Source organism: Bombina bombina, chromosome 10 (genome assembly GCF_027579735.1).
Source record: "Bombina bombina isolate aBomBom1 chromosome 10, aBomBom1.pri, whole genome shotgun sequence".
Taxonomy (NCBI): domain Eukaryota; kingdom Metazoa; phylum Chordata; class Amphibia; order Anura; family Bombinatoridae; genus Bombina; species Bombina bombina.
Window position 1 is genome coordinate 68,799,442 of NC_069508.1, and position 17,673 is coordinate 68,817,114.

The window sequence follows — 17,673 nt, forward strand, 5'->3', positions numbered from 1 at the left end:
GGCTGTCTGAGGATCTCTGTCTGCACAAGGGGTTTGGAAATCTCAGGAGGCGAGATTACCATTTGATATTTTGGAACTCCGTGCATTCTCAGAGTTCTTCAGTTTGGTTTCTTTTTGAAGAAGAGACGTTTTTTTCAGACAGACAATGTCACAACTGTGGCGTATGTCAATCATCAGGGTGGGACTATCAGTCTTTAGGCTGTGACAGAAGTATCTCGGATATTTGCTTGGACTAAATCCAGCTCCTATCTAATTTCTGTGGTCTTTTTCCCAGTTATAGACAATTGGGAAGCGGATTATCTCTGTTAATCAAGCTTTACATCCGGGAGAATGGTCTCTTTACCCAGATATGTTTTTAATTTTTTCAGATGTGATGGCTTCCAGAAATAGATCTGATGGCATCTCATCTAGACAAGGAACTTCCCAGGGGCCTATTCAGGTCCTGGGATCTTCAGGCGGAAGTAGTGTATGCATTAACACTTCTTTGGAATTATCAATCTGCCTATATTTTTTCATCTCTGGTTCTTCTTTTTAGAGTGATTTTCTAAATCATCAGAGACCAATCTTTGGTGTGGCTGGTGGCTCCAGCATGGCCACACAGGTTTTGGTATATGGTTCTTGTTCGGATGTCCAGTTGCCAATCTTGGTTACTTCCATTAAGGCCAGACCTTATATCTTAACATTCGGTTTTTTCATCAGGAATTCAAACTATTAATTTGATGGTATGAAAATTTAACGCTTGGTACTTAGTCATAGAAGTTTCTCTGACTCAGTGATTAATACTATTTTCTCCAACATAGGTGTGTCCGGTCCACGGCGTCATCCTTACTTGTGGGATATTCTCTTCCCCAACAGGAAATGGCAAAGAGCCCAGCAAAGCTGGTCACATGATCCCTCCTAGGCTCCGCCTACCCCAGTCATTCTCTTTGCCGTTGTACAGGCAACATCTCCACGGAGATGGCTTAGAGTTTTTTAGTGTTTAACTGTAGTTTTTATTATTCAATCAAGAGTTTGTTATTTTGAAATAGTGCTGGTATGTACTATTTACTCAGAAACAGAAAAGAGATGAAGATTTCTGTTTGTATGAGGAAAATGATTTTAGCAACCGTCACTAAAATCCATGGCTGTTCCACACAGGACTGTTGAGAGCAATTAACTTCAGTTGGGGGAACAGTGAGCAGTCTCTTGCTGCTTGAGGTATGACACATTCTAACAAGACGATGTAATGCTGGAAGCTGTCATTTTCCCTCTGGGATCCGGTAAGCCATGTTTATTACGATTGTAAATAAGGGCTTCAAAAAGGGCTTATTAAGACTGTAGACACATATTTAGCCTTGAGGAATCATTTTATCTGGGTATTTTGATATAATAATATCGGCAGGCACTGTTTTAGACACCTTATTCTTTAGGGGCTTTCCCAAAGCATAGGCAGAGCCTCATTTTCGCGCCGGTGTTGCGCACTTGTTTTTGAGAGGCATGGCATGCAGTCGCATGTGAGAGGAGCTCTGATACTTAGAAAAGACTTTCTGAAGGCGTCATTTGGTATCGTATTCCCCTTGGGGCTTGGTTGGGTCTCAGCAAAGCAGATACCAGGGACTGTAAAGGGGTTAAAGTTCAAAACGGCTCCGGTTCCGTTATTTTAAGGGTTAAAGCTTCCAAATTTGGTGTGCAATACTTTTAAGGCTTTAAGACACTGTGGTGAAAATTTGGTAAATTTTGAACAATTCCTTCATGTTTTTTCGCATTTGCAGTAATAAAGTGTGTTCAGTTTAAAATTTTAAAGTGACAGTAACGGTTTTATTTTAAAACGTTTTTTGTACTTGTTATCAAGTTTATGCCTGTTTAACATGTCTGAACTACCAGATAGACTGTGTTCTGAATGTGGGGAAGCCAGCATTCCTATTCATTTAAATAAATGTGATTTATGTGACAATGACAATGATGCCCAAGATGATTCCTCAAGTGAGGGGAGTAAGCATGGTACTGCATCATTCCCTCCTTCGTCTACACGAGTCTTGCCCACTCAGGAGGCCCCTAGTACATCTAGCGCGCCAATACTCCTTACTATGCAACAATTAACGGCTGTAATGGATAATTCTGTCAAAAACATTTTAGCCAAAATGAACACTTATCAGCGTAAGCGCGACTGCTCTGTTTTAGATACTGAAGAGCATGACGACGCTGATATTAATATTTCTGAAGGGCCCCTAACTCAGTCTGATGGGGCCAGGGAGGTTTTGTCTGAGGGAGAAATTACTGATTCAGGGAACATTTCTCAACAAGCTGAACCTGATGTGATTGCATTTAAATTTAAGTTGGAACATCTCCGCATTCTGCTTAAGGAGGTATTATCCACTCTGGATGATTGTGACAAGTTGGTCATCCCAGAGAAACTATGTAAAATGGACAAGTTCCTAGAGGTGCCGGGGCTCCCAGAAGCTTTTCCTATACCCAAGCGGGTGGCGGACATTGTTAATAAAGAATGGGAAAGGCCCGGTATTCCTTTCGTCCCTCCCCCCATATTTAAAAAATTGTTTCCTATGGTCGACCCCAGAAAGGACTTATGGCAGACAGTCCCCAAGGTCGAGGGAGCGGTTTCCACTTTAAACAAACGCACCACTATACCCATAGAGGATAGTTGTGTTTTCAAAGATCCTATGGATAAAAAATTAGAAGGTTTGCTTAAAAAGATGTTTGTTCAGCAGGGTTACCTTCTACAACCAATTTCATGCATTGTCCCTGTCGCTACAGCCGCATGTTTCTGGTTCGATGAGCTGATAAAGGCGGTCGACAGTGATTCTCCTCCTTATGAGGAGATTATGGACAGAATCAATGCTCTCAAATTGGCTAATTCTTTCACCCTAGACGCCACTTTGCAATTGGCTAGGTTAGCGGCTAAGAATTCTGGGTTTGCTATTGTGGCGCGCAGAGCGCTTTGGTTGAAATCTTGGTCGGCTGATGCGTCTTCCAAGAACAAGCTACTTAACATTCCTTTCAAGGGGAAAACGCTGTTTGGCCCTGACTTGAAAGAGATTATCTCGGATATCACTGGGGGTAAGGGCCACGCCCTTCCTCAGGATCGGCCTTTCAAGGCAAAAAATAAACCTAATTTTCGTCCCTTTCGTAGAAACGGACCAGCCCAAAGTGCTACGTCCTCTAAGCAAGAGGGTAATACTTCTCAAGCCAAGCCAGCTTGGAGACCAATGCAAGGCTGGAACAAGGGAAAGCAGGCCAAGAAACCTGCTACCAAGACAGCATGAAATGTTGGCCCCCGATCCGGGACCGGATCTGGTGGGGGGCAGACTCTCTCTCTTCGCTCAGGCTTGGGCAAGAGATGTTCTGGATCCTTGGGCGCTAGAAATAGTCTCCCAAGGTTATCTTCTGGAATTCAAGGGACTTCCCCCAAGGGGGAGGTTCCACAGGTCTCAGTTGTCTTCAGACCACATAAAAAGACAGGCATTCTTACATTGTGTAGAAGACCTGTTAAAAATGGGAGTGATTCATCCCGTTCCATTAAGAGAACAAGGGATGGGGTTCTACTCCAATCTGTTTATAGTTCCCAAAAAAGAGGGAACGTTCAGACCAATCTTAGATCTCAAGATCTTAAACAAGTTTCTCAAGGTTCCATCGTTCAAGATGGAAACCATTCGAACTATTCTTCCTTCCATCCAGGAAGGTCAATTCATGACCACGGTGGATTTAAAGGATGCGTATCTACATATTCCTATCCACAAGGAACATCATCGGTTCCTGAGGTTCGCATTCCTGGACAAACATTACCAGTTCGTGGCGCTTCCTTTCGGATTAGCCACTGCTCCAAGGATTTTCACAAAGGTACTAGGGTCCCTTCTAGCTGTGCTAAGACCAAGGGGCATTGCTGTAGTACCTTACTTGGACGACATTCTGATTCAAGCGTCGTCCCTTCCTCAAGCAAAGGCTCACACGGACATTGTCCTGGCCTTTCTCAGATCTCACGGATGGAAAGTGAACGTGGAAAAGAGTTCTCTATCTCCGTCAACAAGGGTTCCCTTCTTGGGAACAATAATAGACTCCTTAGAAATGAGGATTTTTCTGACAGAGGCCAGAAAAACAAAACTTCTAGACTCTTGTCGGATACTCCATTCCGTTCCTCTTCCTTCCATAGCTCAGTGCATGGAAGTGATCGGGTTGATGGTAGCGGCAATGGACATAGTTCCTTTTGCACGCATTCATCTAAGACCATTACAACTGTGCATGCTCAGTCAGTGGAATGGGGACTATACAGACTTGTCTCCGAAGATACAAGTAAATCAGAGGACCAGAGACTCACTCCGTTGGTGGCTGTCCCTGGACAACCTGTCACGAGGGATGACATTCCGCAGACCAGAGTGGGTCATTGTCACGACCGACGCCAGTCTGATGGGCTGGGGCGCGGTCTGGGGATCCCTGAAAGCTCAGGGTCTTTGGTCTCGGGAAGAATCTCTTCTACCGATAAATATTCTGGAACTGAGAGCGATATTCAATGCTCTCAAGGCTTGGCCTCAGCTAGCGAGGGCCAAGTTCATACGGTTTCAATCAGACAACATGACAACTGTTGCGTACATCAACCATCAGGGGGGAACAAGGAGTTCCCTGGCGATGGAAGAAGTGACCAAAATCATTCTATGGGCGGAGTCTCACTCCTGCCACCTGTCTGCTATCCACATCCCAGGAGTGGAAAATTGGGAAGCGGATTTTCTGAGTCGTCAGACATTGCATCCGGGGGAGTGGGAACTCCATCCGGAAATCTTTGCCCAAGTCACTCAGCTGTGGGGCATTCCAGACATGGATCTGATGGCCTCTCGTCAGAACTTCAAAGTTCCTTGCTACGGGTCCAGATCCAGGGATCCCAAGGCGGCTCTAGTGGATGCACTAGTAGCACCTTGGACCTTCAAACTAGCTTATGTGTTCCCGCCGTTTCCTCTCATCCCCAGGCTGGTAGCCAGGATCAATCAGGAGAGGGCGTCGGTGATCTTGATAGCTCCTGCGTGGCCACGCAGGACTTGGTACGCAGATCTGGTGAATATGTCATCGGCTCCTCCTTGGAAGCTACCTTTGAGACGAGACCTTCTTGTTCAGGGTCCGTTCGAACATCCGAATCTGGTTTCACTCCAGCTGACTGCTTGGAGATTGAACGCTTGATCTTATCGAAGCGAGGATTCTCAGATTCTGTTATCGATACTCTTGTTCAGGCCAGAAAGCCTGTAACTAGAAAGATTTACCACAAAATTTGGAAAAAATATATCTGTTGGTGTGAATCTAAAGGATTCCCTTGGGACAAGGTTAAGATTCCTAGGATTCTATCCTTCCTTCAAGAAGGATTGGAAAAAGGATTATCTGCAAGTTCCCTGAAGGGACAGATTTCTGCCTTGTCTGTGTTACTTCACAAAAAGCTGGCCGCTGTGCCAGATGTTCAAGCCTTTGTTCAGGCTCTGGTTAGAATTAAGCCTGTTTACAAACCTTTGACTCCTCCTTGGAGTCTCAATTTAGTTCTTTCAGTTCTTCAGGGGGTTCCGTTTGAACCCTTGCATTCCGTTGATATTAAGTTATTATCTTGGAAAGTTTTGTTTTTAGTTGCAATTTCTTCTGCTAGAAGAGTTTCAGAATTATCTGCTCTGCAGTGTTCTCCTCCTTATCTGGTGTTCCATGCAGATAAGGTGGTTTTACGTACTAAACCTGGTTTTCTTCCAAAAGTTGTTTCTAACAAAAACATTAACCAGGAGATTATCGTACCTTCTCTGTGTCCGAAACCAGTTTCAAAGAAGGAACGTTTGTTGCACAATTTGGATGTTGTTCGCGCTCTAAAATTCTATTTAGATGCTACAAAGGATTTTAGACAAACATCTTCCTTGTTTGTTGTTTATTCTGGTAAAAGGAGAGGTCAAAAAGCAACTTCTACCTCTCTCTCTTTTTGGATTAAAAGCATCATCAGATTGGCTTACGAGACTGCCGGACGGCAGCCTCCCGAAAGAATCACAGCTCATTCCACTAGGGCTGTGGCTTCCACATGGGCCTTCAAGAACGAGGCTTCTGTTGATCAGATATGTAGGGCAGCGACTTGGTCTTCACTGCACACTTTTACCAAATTTTACAAGTTTGATACTTTTGCTTCTTCTGAGGCTATTTTTGGGAGAAAGGTTTTGCAAGCCGTGGTGCCTTCCATTTAGGTGACCTGATTTGCTCCCTCCCTTCATCCGTGTCCTAAAGCTTTGGTATTGGTTCCCACAAGTAAGGATGACGCCGTGGACCGGACACACCTATGTTGGAGAAAACAGAATTTATGTTTACCTGATAAATTACTTTCTCCAACGGTGTGTCCGGTCCACGGCCCGCCCTGGTTTTTTTAATCAGGTCTGATAATTTATTTTCTTTAACTACAGTCACCACGGTACCATATGGTTTCTCCTATGCAAATATTCCTCCTTAACGTCGGTCGAATGACTGGGGTAGGCGGAGCCTAGGAGGGATCATGTGACCAGCTTTGCTGGGCTCTTTGCCATTTCCTGTTGGGGAAGAGAATATCCCACAAGTAAGGATGACGCCGTGGACCGGACACACCGTTGGAGAAAGTAATTTATCAGGTAAACATAAATTCTGTTATCGAGTTTGGAAGATTTACATCTCATGATGCTCTTCTTATGAATTCTCTTGGCATTCTTTTAGAATTCCTAGGATTTTATAGTTTCTTCATAAGGTTTTGTCTGCATGTTCCTTGAAAGGACAAATCTCTGCTTTTCTGTGCTGTTTCACAGTAAGAATTGCTAAATCTTTCTGATATTCATTGTTTTGTTCAGGCTTTGGTTCGTATCAAGCCTGTCATTTAAGCCAATTTCTCCTCCTTGGAGTCTTATTTTAGTTCTGAAGGCTTTACAGACGCTTCTATTTGAGCATATGCTTTCTTTGGACATTTAATTACTTTCATGGAAAGTATTGTTCTTTTTAGACATCTCTTCAGCTAGAACAGTTTTTTGAATTATCTGTTCTTTCTTGTGAATCTCCTTTTTCTGATTTTTCATCAGGATAAGGTGGTTTTTGCTGTCCTCATTTCAATTTTTACCTAAAGTTGTGAATTCTAACAACATTAGTAGAGGAATTATTGTCCCTTCTTTGTATCCTAATCGTAAAAATTCTTTGGTAAGATTCTTACATTCTTTGGATGTGGTAAGAGTTTTGAAATATTATGTTGAAGCTACTCAGTTTTCAGACAGACTTCTAGTCTATTTGTTATCTTTTCTGGTTTTAGGAAAGGTCAGAAGGCTTCTGCCTTTTCTTTGGCATCTTGGTTAAAGCTTTTGATTCATCATGCTTATTTGGAGTTGGGTTAATCCCCGCCTCTGAGGATTACGGCTCATTCTACTAGGTCAGTTTCTACTTCCTGGACTTTTAAGAATGAAGCTTCTGTTGATCAGATTTGCAAAGCAATGACTTGGTCTTCTTTGCATACTTTTACTAAATTCTACCATTTTGATGTTTTCTCTTCTTCAGAAGCAGTTTTTGGTAGAATAGTACTTCAGGCAGCTGTTTCAGTTTGATTCTTCTGCTTATATTTCAGTTTTTTTCATTATAAAAATTGAAACTTTTGTTTTGGGTAGTGGATTAATTTTTTCAGCGGAATTGGCTGTCTTTATTTTATCCCTCCCTCTCTAGTGACTCTTGCGTGGAAGTTCCACATCTTGGGTATCTGCTATCCCATACGTCACTAGCTCATGGACTCTTGCTAATTACATGAAAGAAAACATAATTTATGTAAGATCTTACCTGCTAAATTCATTTCTTTCATATTAGCAAGAGTCCAGGAGGCCCACCCTTTTTGTGGTGGTTATGATTTTTTTGTATAAAGCAAAATTATTCCAATTCCTTATTTTTTGATGCTTTCGCTCCTTTCTTATCACCCCACTTCTTGGCTATTCGTTAAACTGAATTGTGGGTGTGGTGAGGGGTGTATTTATAGGCATTTTAAGGTTTGGGAAACTTTGCCCCTCCTGGTAGGAATGTATATCCCATACGTCACTAGCTCATGGACTCTTGCTAATATGAAAGAAATTAATTTATCAGGTAAGTTCTTACATAAATTATGTTTTTTCTTGGTATCTTTATTTGAAAAAGCAGGAATGCAAGCTTAGCAGCCAGCCCTTTTTTGGTTCAGCATCATGGGACTGTTAATCAGTATGTAGCAACGTCTCTGGTAGCTAAGGGGTTAATGGGGGTTTTTTCAAAAAAATTTTTTTTTTTTTTTTTTTTTTAAATACAAGGCATCACATTGGTACTGAACTTCTTCCACATCCCAAAGCATTTACTTGTATGATCATCTATGCCTAAGTGTAATATCTGCTTATGAAGTGTCATATTGTCATTCTGATTACCTTTTATTGGTGTTGGCAGAACATTTTAATCTGAAAAGAGAGAATGTATTTTCTGTGTGATGGTTTGTAGGAGAGGGTTCATGCCCCAAGAGAGAACTTGCTGATGGTTTGGTTTGTGCGGCAACGTCAATAATTAGTGGAGAACATAATGGTTCTGTGAAATATATAATATTTTTACCACAAGCCCAAGACAATTATGTGAGCATGAATGAGGTTTCTGCAGCTTGTTTTTGGTTTTCTGGTACGTTTCAAAGACTGTTTGATACAACTTTTTTATATTTGCAGAATGTTAAATTCACCAGGACAATATCTAATTAATTTTAGATGTTGAAATAAAAAAACATAACAGAAAATAACAACTTTGATCTTTCTCCAGAAACTGCAGTGGGGGCTTTAGCCAGAGTTCTACGTGAGGACTGGAAACACAGTGTGGAACTTGCTACTAACATCATTTACATATTTTTCTGTTTTTCTAGGTAAGTATCATAGTATCGGACATGTCAACAGAAAGGAAAACGGGCTTATTTTGTTCCATAAAAGATATCATTTTCAAAAGATGCATTAATTAGTATACTAAAGTCAAAATTACATTTTCATGATAGAGCGTGCAATTAAATAATAAGAAAAAAAAGGTCATCTACTTACATTATTAAAGTGTGGACAATATTTTATATTTACACTTTCCTACTGAGCATGTGCAAGAGTTCACATTATATGGTTATGCGTTGTGATTGGTTAATGGCTGTCGCATTATGCAGGGTGCAGGTAAAATTGAAGTAAATTTGTAATTTGTCAGAAAAAAATCTCGCAATTTCGGGGCGGAGCCAGCTTGCATACAGAGAGGACGTGTTTGAATATGGCTCCTGCAATAAATGACAAAAAAAAAACTGTTAAAATTTAGCAAATTCGCATGACAAGGGAGATGTACCCACTCTAAGTGAGCCCTGCATCAGTTGAGGACCTAATCAGCAACCTATAAGAGGGTTTTAAGCACCAGAGAGGAGTGACAGATTGGGGCCTAGCCGAGCTTGGGGCCTCCCTGAGAGAAACGTATGCCACGTCTTTTGCGGCAGGACGATAGTAAGAGGGCCTGTGCTGACTTTGCGGAGTGGTACCTGATGGAGTGTGGGGCTTCTGGGACCATGGAGGGGCTGTTTGCGACGCTGCAGGATTGGTTTGAGGACTTTGATCGCGAGATGTACCGAAGATTTGACCGCCTCCTATATATCATGGCGGACACCCACGCAGCAGTTGCTACTGAAGTCTCGGAGGTGGCACCCCATGCTGCTTTGAGTGCGCAGCGCAGTGATTCTCAGGAGGATATCGATCAACTCCCGGCTAGCCTACCGCACATCACAGAATTGGAGACCTGTGGATTACCGGCGACCCGGTGCAGGTCAGATCTCTGGGTCCAGATACCCTGGGGGGACTGTGGGAGCCCTTGCTACTGTGCCGCTATACTTCAGATGGGTGCACATGGAGGACAACTTGACTCTGGCATGATTGTCTGTCTGGGGCTATATCTGATGGACATGTCATGCTGGAAGCCTCTGGACCTACTTGACACCTCGGTGAGACAACCCTGTGTAAGGACCGGTGTGGGCTGAGCGTTTCTACTGTGGCTGTCATCTGCGCAGCTACCGCCATGCTCAGCAGGGTGTCTGTGTTCTATACTTGTTCTCCTGCATGACGACCGTTAGGTCTGAACATATAGACTCAATTGTGTGAACTTATGGCCCCAGCAATATTCATGCCTGTCAGTTAGGTGGAGATGTGAGAACCTCTATCCTCTCTAATTATTTGGCTACCTTTGGTGTTAAATATGCGACTGTTTTGTCTCTTATATCTATAAAATTACCATTGTCTGCCCTTTGCTCTTCTCTAATCTAACTATATATCGTGAACCATTTACCCCTCACATATTGCAGCCCCCTATTGATAATATGTGTTGGTGGGGAAGAGAGTACTTGGCTTGCTTTTAGAGATCACTTGGGTAGCATGTTTTTTTCTTTTTTTTCTTCCAAGAATGGGACCTAAATACATGTTTTGGATCTGCCCCCCCTCTCCCTCCTTCCCCTTTCCCCTTCCACTCCCCCCCCTTCCCCATCCCTTTCCTCTTCCCTTTCCCCCCCTTCCTCCTATCCCTCCCTCCCTTTCTCCCCTCCCTCCCTCACTTTTACCCCCTCTCCTTTTCCCTTCCCCTCTTCCCCCCCCTCTCCCAATTGTGTAGTAAAGGGATAAATAATTTATCCTCTATGCTCCTATATGGCAGAGTTGAGCAGTCTCTGCCCTGTTCGTAGAGCCCAGGTTAGAGAATGTACCCATATAAATGTAAAAATGGCTCTTCGAATGTCCTTAATGTAACAATTTATTATGAATGTCATTCATTGTCTAATATCTACAGACTGTATATCATTATTAGTTACTGCATCTGCAACCTCACTTGTATATCTATGCTCCCCCTTGAATTACTACTTTGTTGTCTAAAGCCCAGAGATCCTGGGACGCCCAGTTCACGTGTCTTCCATCTATACGCTGCCCATCACGGTGGAATAAGCACTTAATCACCTCCAGGTGATTGCAGAAGTTTGTAGCCCAGCCAGCAGCCTAATTTTTCTGCAAAGCTATAACCCCTTCTGTGCCTGCAACTTCTAGTTTGTTTGTTTTTTAGCCTCAATGTTCTTCCTATATTTGTATTCTTGTGAGCAACTACATTCTACATTAGTATGTGAGCTTATGTGAGATGCAGTCCCTACAGTTCGCTTTTCTGATACAATGTGAAATATTGGAATATCTAATGTTGTTATGCTTGAGTATATCATCTCCTTCATTATTACTCTCAGTCTCTTGGACCTTTCTAGGGTCCTAGTTGTCAATGGAAGGAGCCTATCAGCGCAGGCCTCGATTGGGCCTGTGCTTTCTAAAAGCCCTCTGAATAGTACCTTTAATCCATAGAGGCCCAAAAGCGACCTCAGCTATCTTTGAGGGAAAAGAGGGCGATTTTGAGTTTGCTCTCCAACTTTTATCCATCTGATGCATTCATCAACTTGAGAACACTTTTTGTGAATTTGATAGGAGTATTATTTCTATAGTTGTTCTTATACAGGTCTAATTGTCCACAATACTTGTTTTATTATATGCTGTATACCAAGTCCTTGTTGGGGCAAACTGTTTTTGCGTATTTGTCTGTGCAATTCCTTCAATAAAAAAATATTAAATAAATAAAAAAAAAATCTCGCAATTTCAGATGTGGTTTTTCTCGCTGACCCTCGAAGGATTTGACTGCCCTGGTTGTATTAACATAAAAAATGGGCAGTTCCCTCTGAGTGGCGAGAGGTCTCCTATTGAAAGTAATAGAGCTCACTGGAAAAGGAAAGCTTTGCACTGTGGAGTGAATTTAGCAGTGAACAGGGGGTGGACTTTAAAACTTAAATCCTGCAGCCAATATAAATCACATTACGCTGCTTTCTGCATATAGCATCTTACAATCACCTATATTTTCTCATGCATGCGTTTGTCTTTTAGGTTTTTGAGTGTTTTAAGAAAAACTTGCCACCTTTTAGTTTGCAAGAAAAAACTGTGAGGTTTGCAGTGCGAAAATGTTCACAGAATTACGCTTGGATTAGAGATACAATTTCATATACGCTTTTTTTGTTTGCTCATCCAGTATACTTAAATACCGATTTTTGCTGTGCGTAGTTAAAGGATTACAAAACATTGTGAAAAAGCACCTTAACCAAACATATTGATTAAAAAAGTTTAGCCCAACAAAATAAACTTACTTGTATCTCAAAATGAAGCTTTGTTATAATTTAAAATCAATAATTTTATTTCTAAAATTATGTCACTCTAGATTCTAAGAAAGGAGCTGTTCAACTGCCAAATAAGAATCAACGTTTACATTTATGAATATAATTACCATATTATATATTTGCCAGCCGCATGTTGCATAAATGTTTTGTAGATTATCTATTTATATAGCCCATAAAGTTTAGTTTTTTTTTTTTTTTAAAATGGATAGTTTTACTTATTTTTAAATAACATTGCTCTGATTTTTAAACTCCTAACCAAGCCCCAAAGTTTTATGAGAATACCGACGTATACCTACTCCAGCGTGCTTCTGTTTGTGTAAAGGTTCTTTTCATATACAAAGAGAGGGGGAGTGTCTTATTTCCCACTTGCAGTGGGTGTTCCAGTAACCTTTTAAACAGAGCTAAACTGGAAGCTTCTAAGTAAGTTTTTAAACAGTTTTATATTTTTTTATATCAGTATCTGCTCATATTATTCTTTATAGTAGTGTCTATTACATGAAGTTATATGAAAATTGGTGTATACTGTCCCTTTAATAATAGTTGAGTGTGCCCAATAAATGCAGCTTTTTCTCTCTTCTCCTTTTTTTGTATGTAATATTTTTATAAAAATAATATTAGAATAAAAAGTAAGTTACAGTGCATCTTTATTAGAAGTGATTAATTCAAGTCCCTGGAAAATATTGCTTAGATCCCAGACCTGATTTTAAAACATGTAAAGTTCTTCCATGATTCAGATAGAGTATACACTTTTAAGCAACTTTCCAATTTACTTCTGGTATCAACTTTGCTACATTCTCTCATTATCCTTTGTTGAAGGAGCAACAATACACCAATACACTACTGGGAGCTAGCTGCTGATTGGTGTATTGTTGCTCCTCCACGTATCTAGGTATGGTTTTTAACAAAGGATACCAAGAGAATGAAGGAAATTAGATAATCAAAGTAAATTGGAAAGTTGTTTAAAATTTCATGATCTGACTGATTTGCGTCAAATTTTGACTTTACTGTCCCTTTAACTACTTTTTAAACACAACTTGGATGATATTGCTATGGAGAATGCTCTTTTCTATTTTATTTGTATCTTAATTATTTTCAGGTACTAGTTGAGCTTATCTGAATAACCTATGTATAAAATAATTAGATTTTCTTTTCTATAACATTTCTGAACCATGCATTTTTCCTCCCCTCTAGCTTTACTCAGTTCCATGGTCTAATCACCCACTACAAGATTGGAGCCCTCTGCATGAATATAATTGATCATGAGTTGAAACGTCATGAACTGTGGCAAGAGGAACTATCAAAAAAGAAGAGAGCAGATATCCTTTAATACACAAGATCTTTGTCTGTGTTGCATTACTTCTATATTATTTCACTGTTTTGTTAAGCTCCACTATTATTCCTCTGCATAATGAAAAGAGCAGAAATTTGCCATAATGCATATTATTTGTTAGCTGTGTCTTACACATTTTCACAAGGTAGATACTGTATGTTGAGGGTATTCAAGTATTTACTTAGTTACTAACGGCTAGATTTGGAGTTTTGTCGGTAAGGACCCGCGTAGCTAACGCCGGCTTTTTTCTGGCCGCACCATAAAATTAACTCTGGTATTGAGAGTCCAAAAAAATGCTGCGTTAGGCTCCAAAAAAGGAGCGTAGAGCATTTTTACCGCAAATGCAACTCTCGATACCAGAGTTGCTTACGGACGCGGCCAGCCTCAAAAATGTGCTCGTGCACGATTCCCCCATAGGAAACAATGGGGCTGTTTGAGCTGAAAAAAAACCTAACACCTGCAAAAAAGCCGCGTTCAGCTCCTAACGCAGCCCCATTGTTTCCTATGGGGAAACACTTCCTACGTCTGCACCTAACACTCTAACATGTACCCCAAGTCTAAACACCCCTAACCTTACACTTATTAACCCCTAATCTGCCGCCCCCGCTATCGCTGTCCCCTGCATATTATTTTTAACCCCTAATCTGCCGCTCCGTAAACCGCCGCTACTTACATTATCCTTATGTACCCCTAATCTGCTGCCCCTAACACCGCCGACCCCTATATTATATTTATTAACCCCTAATCTGCCCCCCACAACGTCGCCTCCACCTGCCTACACTTATTAACCCCTAATCTGCCGAGCGGACCTGAGCGCTACTATAATAAAGTTATTAACCCCTAATCCGCCTCACTAACCCTATCATAAATAGTATTAACCCCTAATCTGCCCTCCCTAACATCGCCGACACCTACCTTCAATTATTAACCCCTAATCTGCCGACCGGAGCTCACCGCTACTATAATAAATGGATTAACCCCTAAAGCTAAGTCTAACCCTAACACCCCCCCTAAATTAAATATAATTTAAATCTAACGAAATTAATTAACTCTTATTAAATAAATTATTCCTATTTAAAGATAAATACTTACCTGTAAAATAAACCCTAATATAGCTACAATATAAATTATAATTACATTGTAGCTATTTTAGGATTAATATTTATTTTACAGGCAACTTTGTAATTATTTTAACCAGGTACAATAGCTATTAAATAGTTAAGAACTATTTAATAGTTACCTAGTTCAAATAATAACAAAATTACCTGTAAAATAAATCCTAACCTAAGTTACAATTAAACCTAACACTATACTATCATTAAATTAATTAAATAAAATACCTACAATTACCTACAATAAAACCTAACACTACACTATCAATAAATAAATTAAATACAATTCCTACAAATAACTACAATGAAATAAACTAACTAAAGTACAAAAAATAAAAAAGAACTAAGTTTCAAAAAATAAAAAAATATTTACAAACATAAGAAAAATATTACAACAATTTTAAACTAATTACACCTACTCTAAGCCCCCTAATAAAACAACAAAGCCCCCCAAAATAAAAAAATGCCCTACCCTATTCTAAATTAATAAAGTTACAAGCTCTTTTACCTTACCAGCCCTGAACAGGGCCCTTTGCGGGGCATGCCCCAAGAAATTCAGCTCTTTTGCCTGTAAAACAAAACATACAATACCCCCACCACCCACATACCCCTAATCTAACCCAAACCCCCCTTAAATAAACCTAACACTAAGCCCCTGAAGATCTTCCTACCTTGTCTTCACCTCACCAGGTATCGCCGATCCGTCCTGGCTCCAAAATCTTCATCCAACCCAAGCGGGGGCTGGCGATCCATCATCCGGTGCTGAAGAGGTCCAGAAGAGGCTCCAAAGTCTTCATCCTATCCGGGAAGAAGAGTAGATCCGGACCGGCAACCATCTTCTTCCAAGCGGCATCTTCTATCTTCATCCGATGACGACCGGCTCCATCCTGAAGACCTCCAGCGCGGATCCGTCCTCTTCTTCCGACGACTTCCCGACGAATGACGGTTCCTTTAAGGGACGTCATCCAAGATGGCGTCCCTCGAATTCCGATTGGCTGATAGGATTCTATCAGCCAATCGGAATTAAGGTAGGAATATTCTGATTGGCTGATGGAATCAGCCAATCAGAATCAAGATCAATCCGATTGGCTGATCCAATCAGCCAATCAGATTGAGCTCGCATTCTATTGGCTGTTCCGATCAGCCAATAGAATGCGAGCTCAATCTGATTGGCTGATTGGATCAGCCAATCGGATTGATCTTGATTCTGATTGGCTGATTCCATCAGCCAATCAGAATATTCCTACCTTAATTCCGATTGGCTGATAGAATCCTATCAGCCAATCGGAATTCGAGGGACGCCATCTTGGATGACGTCATTTAAAGGAACCGTCATTCGTCGTTCAGTCGTCGTCGGGCCGGATGGATGTTCCGCGTAGGAGGTCTTCAGGATGCTGCCGCTTCGCTCCGGATGGAAGACCATAGAAGATGCCGCCTGGATGAAGACTTCAATCGGATGGAAGACCTCTTCTGCCCCGCTTGGATGAAGACTTCGACCGGATCATGGACCTCTTCAGCCCCCCGCTTGGGCTTGGATCAGGACATCGGAGGAGCTCTTCTGGACCGATCGGAGAACCTGGCAGGGTGAAGACAAGGTAGGAAGATCTTCAGGGGCTTAGTGTTAGGTTTATTTAAGGGGGGTTTGGGTTAGATTAGGGGTATGTGGGTGGTGGGTTGTAATGTTGGGGGGGGGTATTGTATGTTTTTTTTTTACAGGCAAAAGAGCTGAACTTCTTGGGGCATGCCCCGCAAAGGGCCCTGTTCAGGGCTGGTAAGGTAAAAGAGCTTTTAATTTAGTAATTTAGAATAGGGTAGGGCATTTTTTTATTTTGGGGGGCTTTGTTATTTTATTAGGGGGCTTAGAGTAGGTGTAATTAGTTTAAAATTGTTGTAATATTTTTCTTATGTTTGTAAATATTTTTTTATTTTTTGTAACTTAGTTCTTTTTTATTTTTTGTACTTTAGTTAGTTTATTTCATTGTAGTTATTTGTAGATATTGTATTTAATTAATTTATTGATAGTGTAGTGTTAGGTTTAATTGTAGGAATTGTATTTAATTAATTTAATGATAGTATAGTGTTAGGTTTAATTAGAACTTAGGTTAGGATTTATTTTACAGGTGATTTTGTAATTATTTGAACTAGGTAACTATTAAATAGTTCTTAACTATTTAATAGCTATTGTACCTGGTTAAAATAAATACAAAGTTGCCTGTAAAATAAATATTAATCCTAAAATAGCTACAATATAATTATAATTTATATTGTAGCTATATTAGGGTTTATTTTACAGGTAAGTATTTATCTTTAAATAGGAATAATTTATTTAATAAGAGTTAATTAATTTCGTTAGATTTAAATTATATTTAATTTAGGGGGGTGTTAGTGTTAGGGTTAGACTTAGCTTTAGGGGTTAATCCATTTATTACAGTAGCGGTGAGCTCCGGTCGGCAGATTAGGGGTTAATAATTGAAGTTAGGTGTCGGCAATGTTAGGGAGGGCAGATTAGGGGTTAATACTATTTATTATAGGGTTAGTGAGGCGGATTAGGGGTTAATACATTTATTATAGTAGCGGTGCGGTCCGCTCGGCAGATTAGGGGTTAATAAGTGTAGGCAGGTGGAGGGGACGTTGAGGGGGGCAGATTAGGGGTTAATAAATATAATATAGGGGTCGGCGGTGTTAGGGGCAGCAGATTAGGGGTACATAGCTATAATGTAGGTGGCGGCGCTTTGCGGTCGGCAGATTAGGGGTTAATTATTGTAGGTAGCTGGCGGGCGACGTTGTGGGGGGCAGATTAGGGGTTAATAAATATAATATAGGGGTCGGCGGTGTTAGGGGCAGCAGATTAGGGGTACATAGCTATAATGTAGGTGGCGGCGCTTTGCGGTCGGCAGATTAGGGGTTAATTATTGTAGGTAGCTGGCGGCGACGTTGTGGGGGGCAGATTAGGGGTTAATAAATATAATATAGGGGTCGGCGGTGTTAGGGGCAGCAGATTTAGGGGTACATAAGGATAACATAGTTGGCGGTCGGCA

General features: G+C 40.9%; 1 protein-coding gene across 1 annotated transcript in view; it reads left to right on the forward strand.

The window, feature by feature from the left end:
- KIFAP3 (kinesin associated protein 3) overlaps positions 1–17,673 on the forward strand; it is a 479,627-nt gene that overhangs the window by 72,047 nt on the left and 389,907 nt on the right. The window contains 2 exon segments of the mRNA XM_053693102.1: positions 8,758–8,857; positions 13,385–13,509. Coding sequence (XP_053549077.1) covers positions 8,758–8,857; positions 13,385–13,509 — 225 coding nt within the window.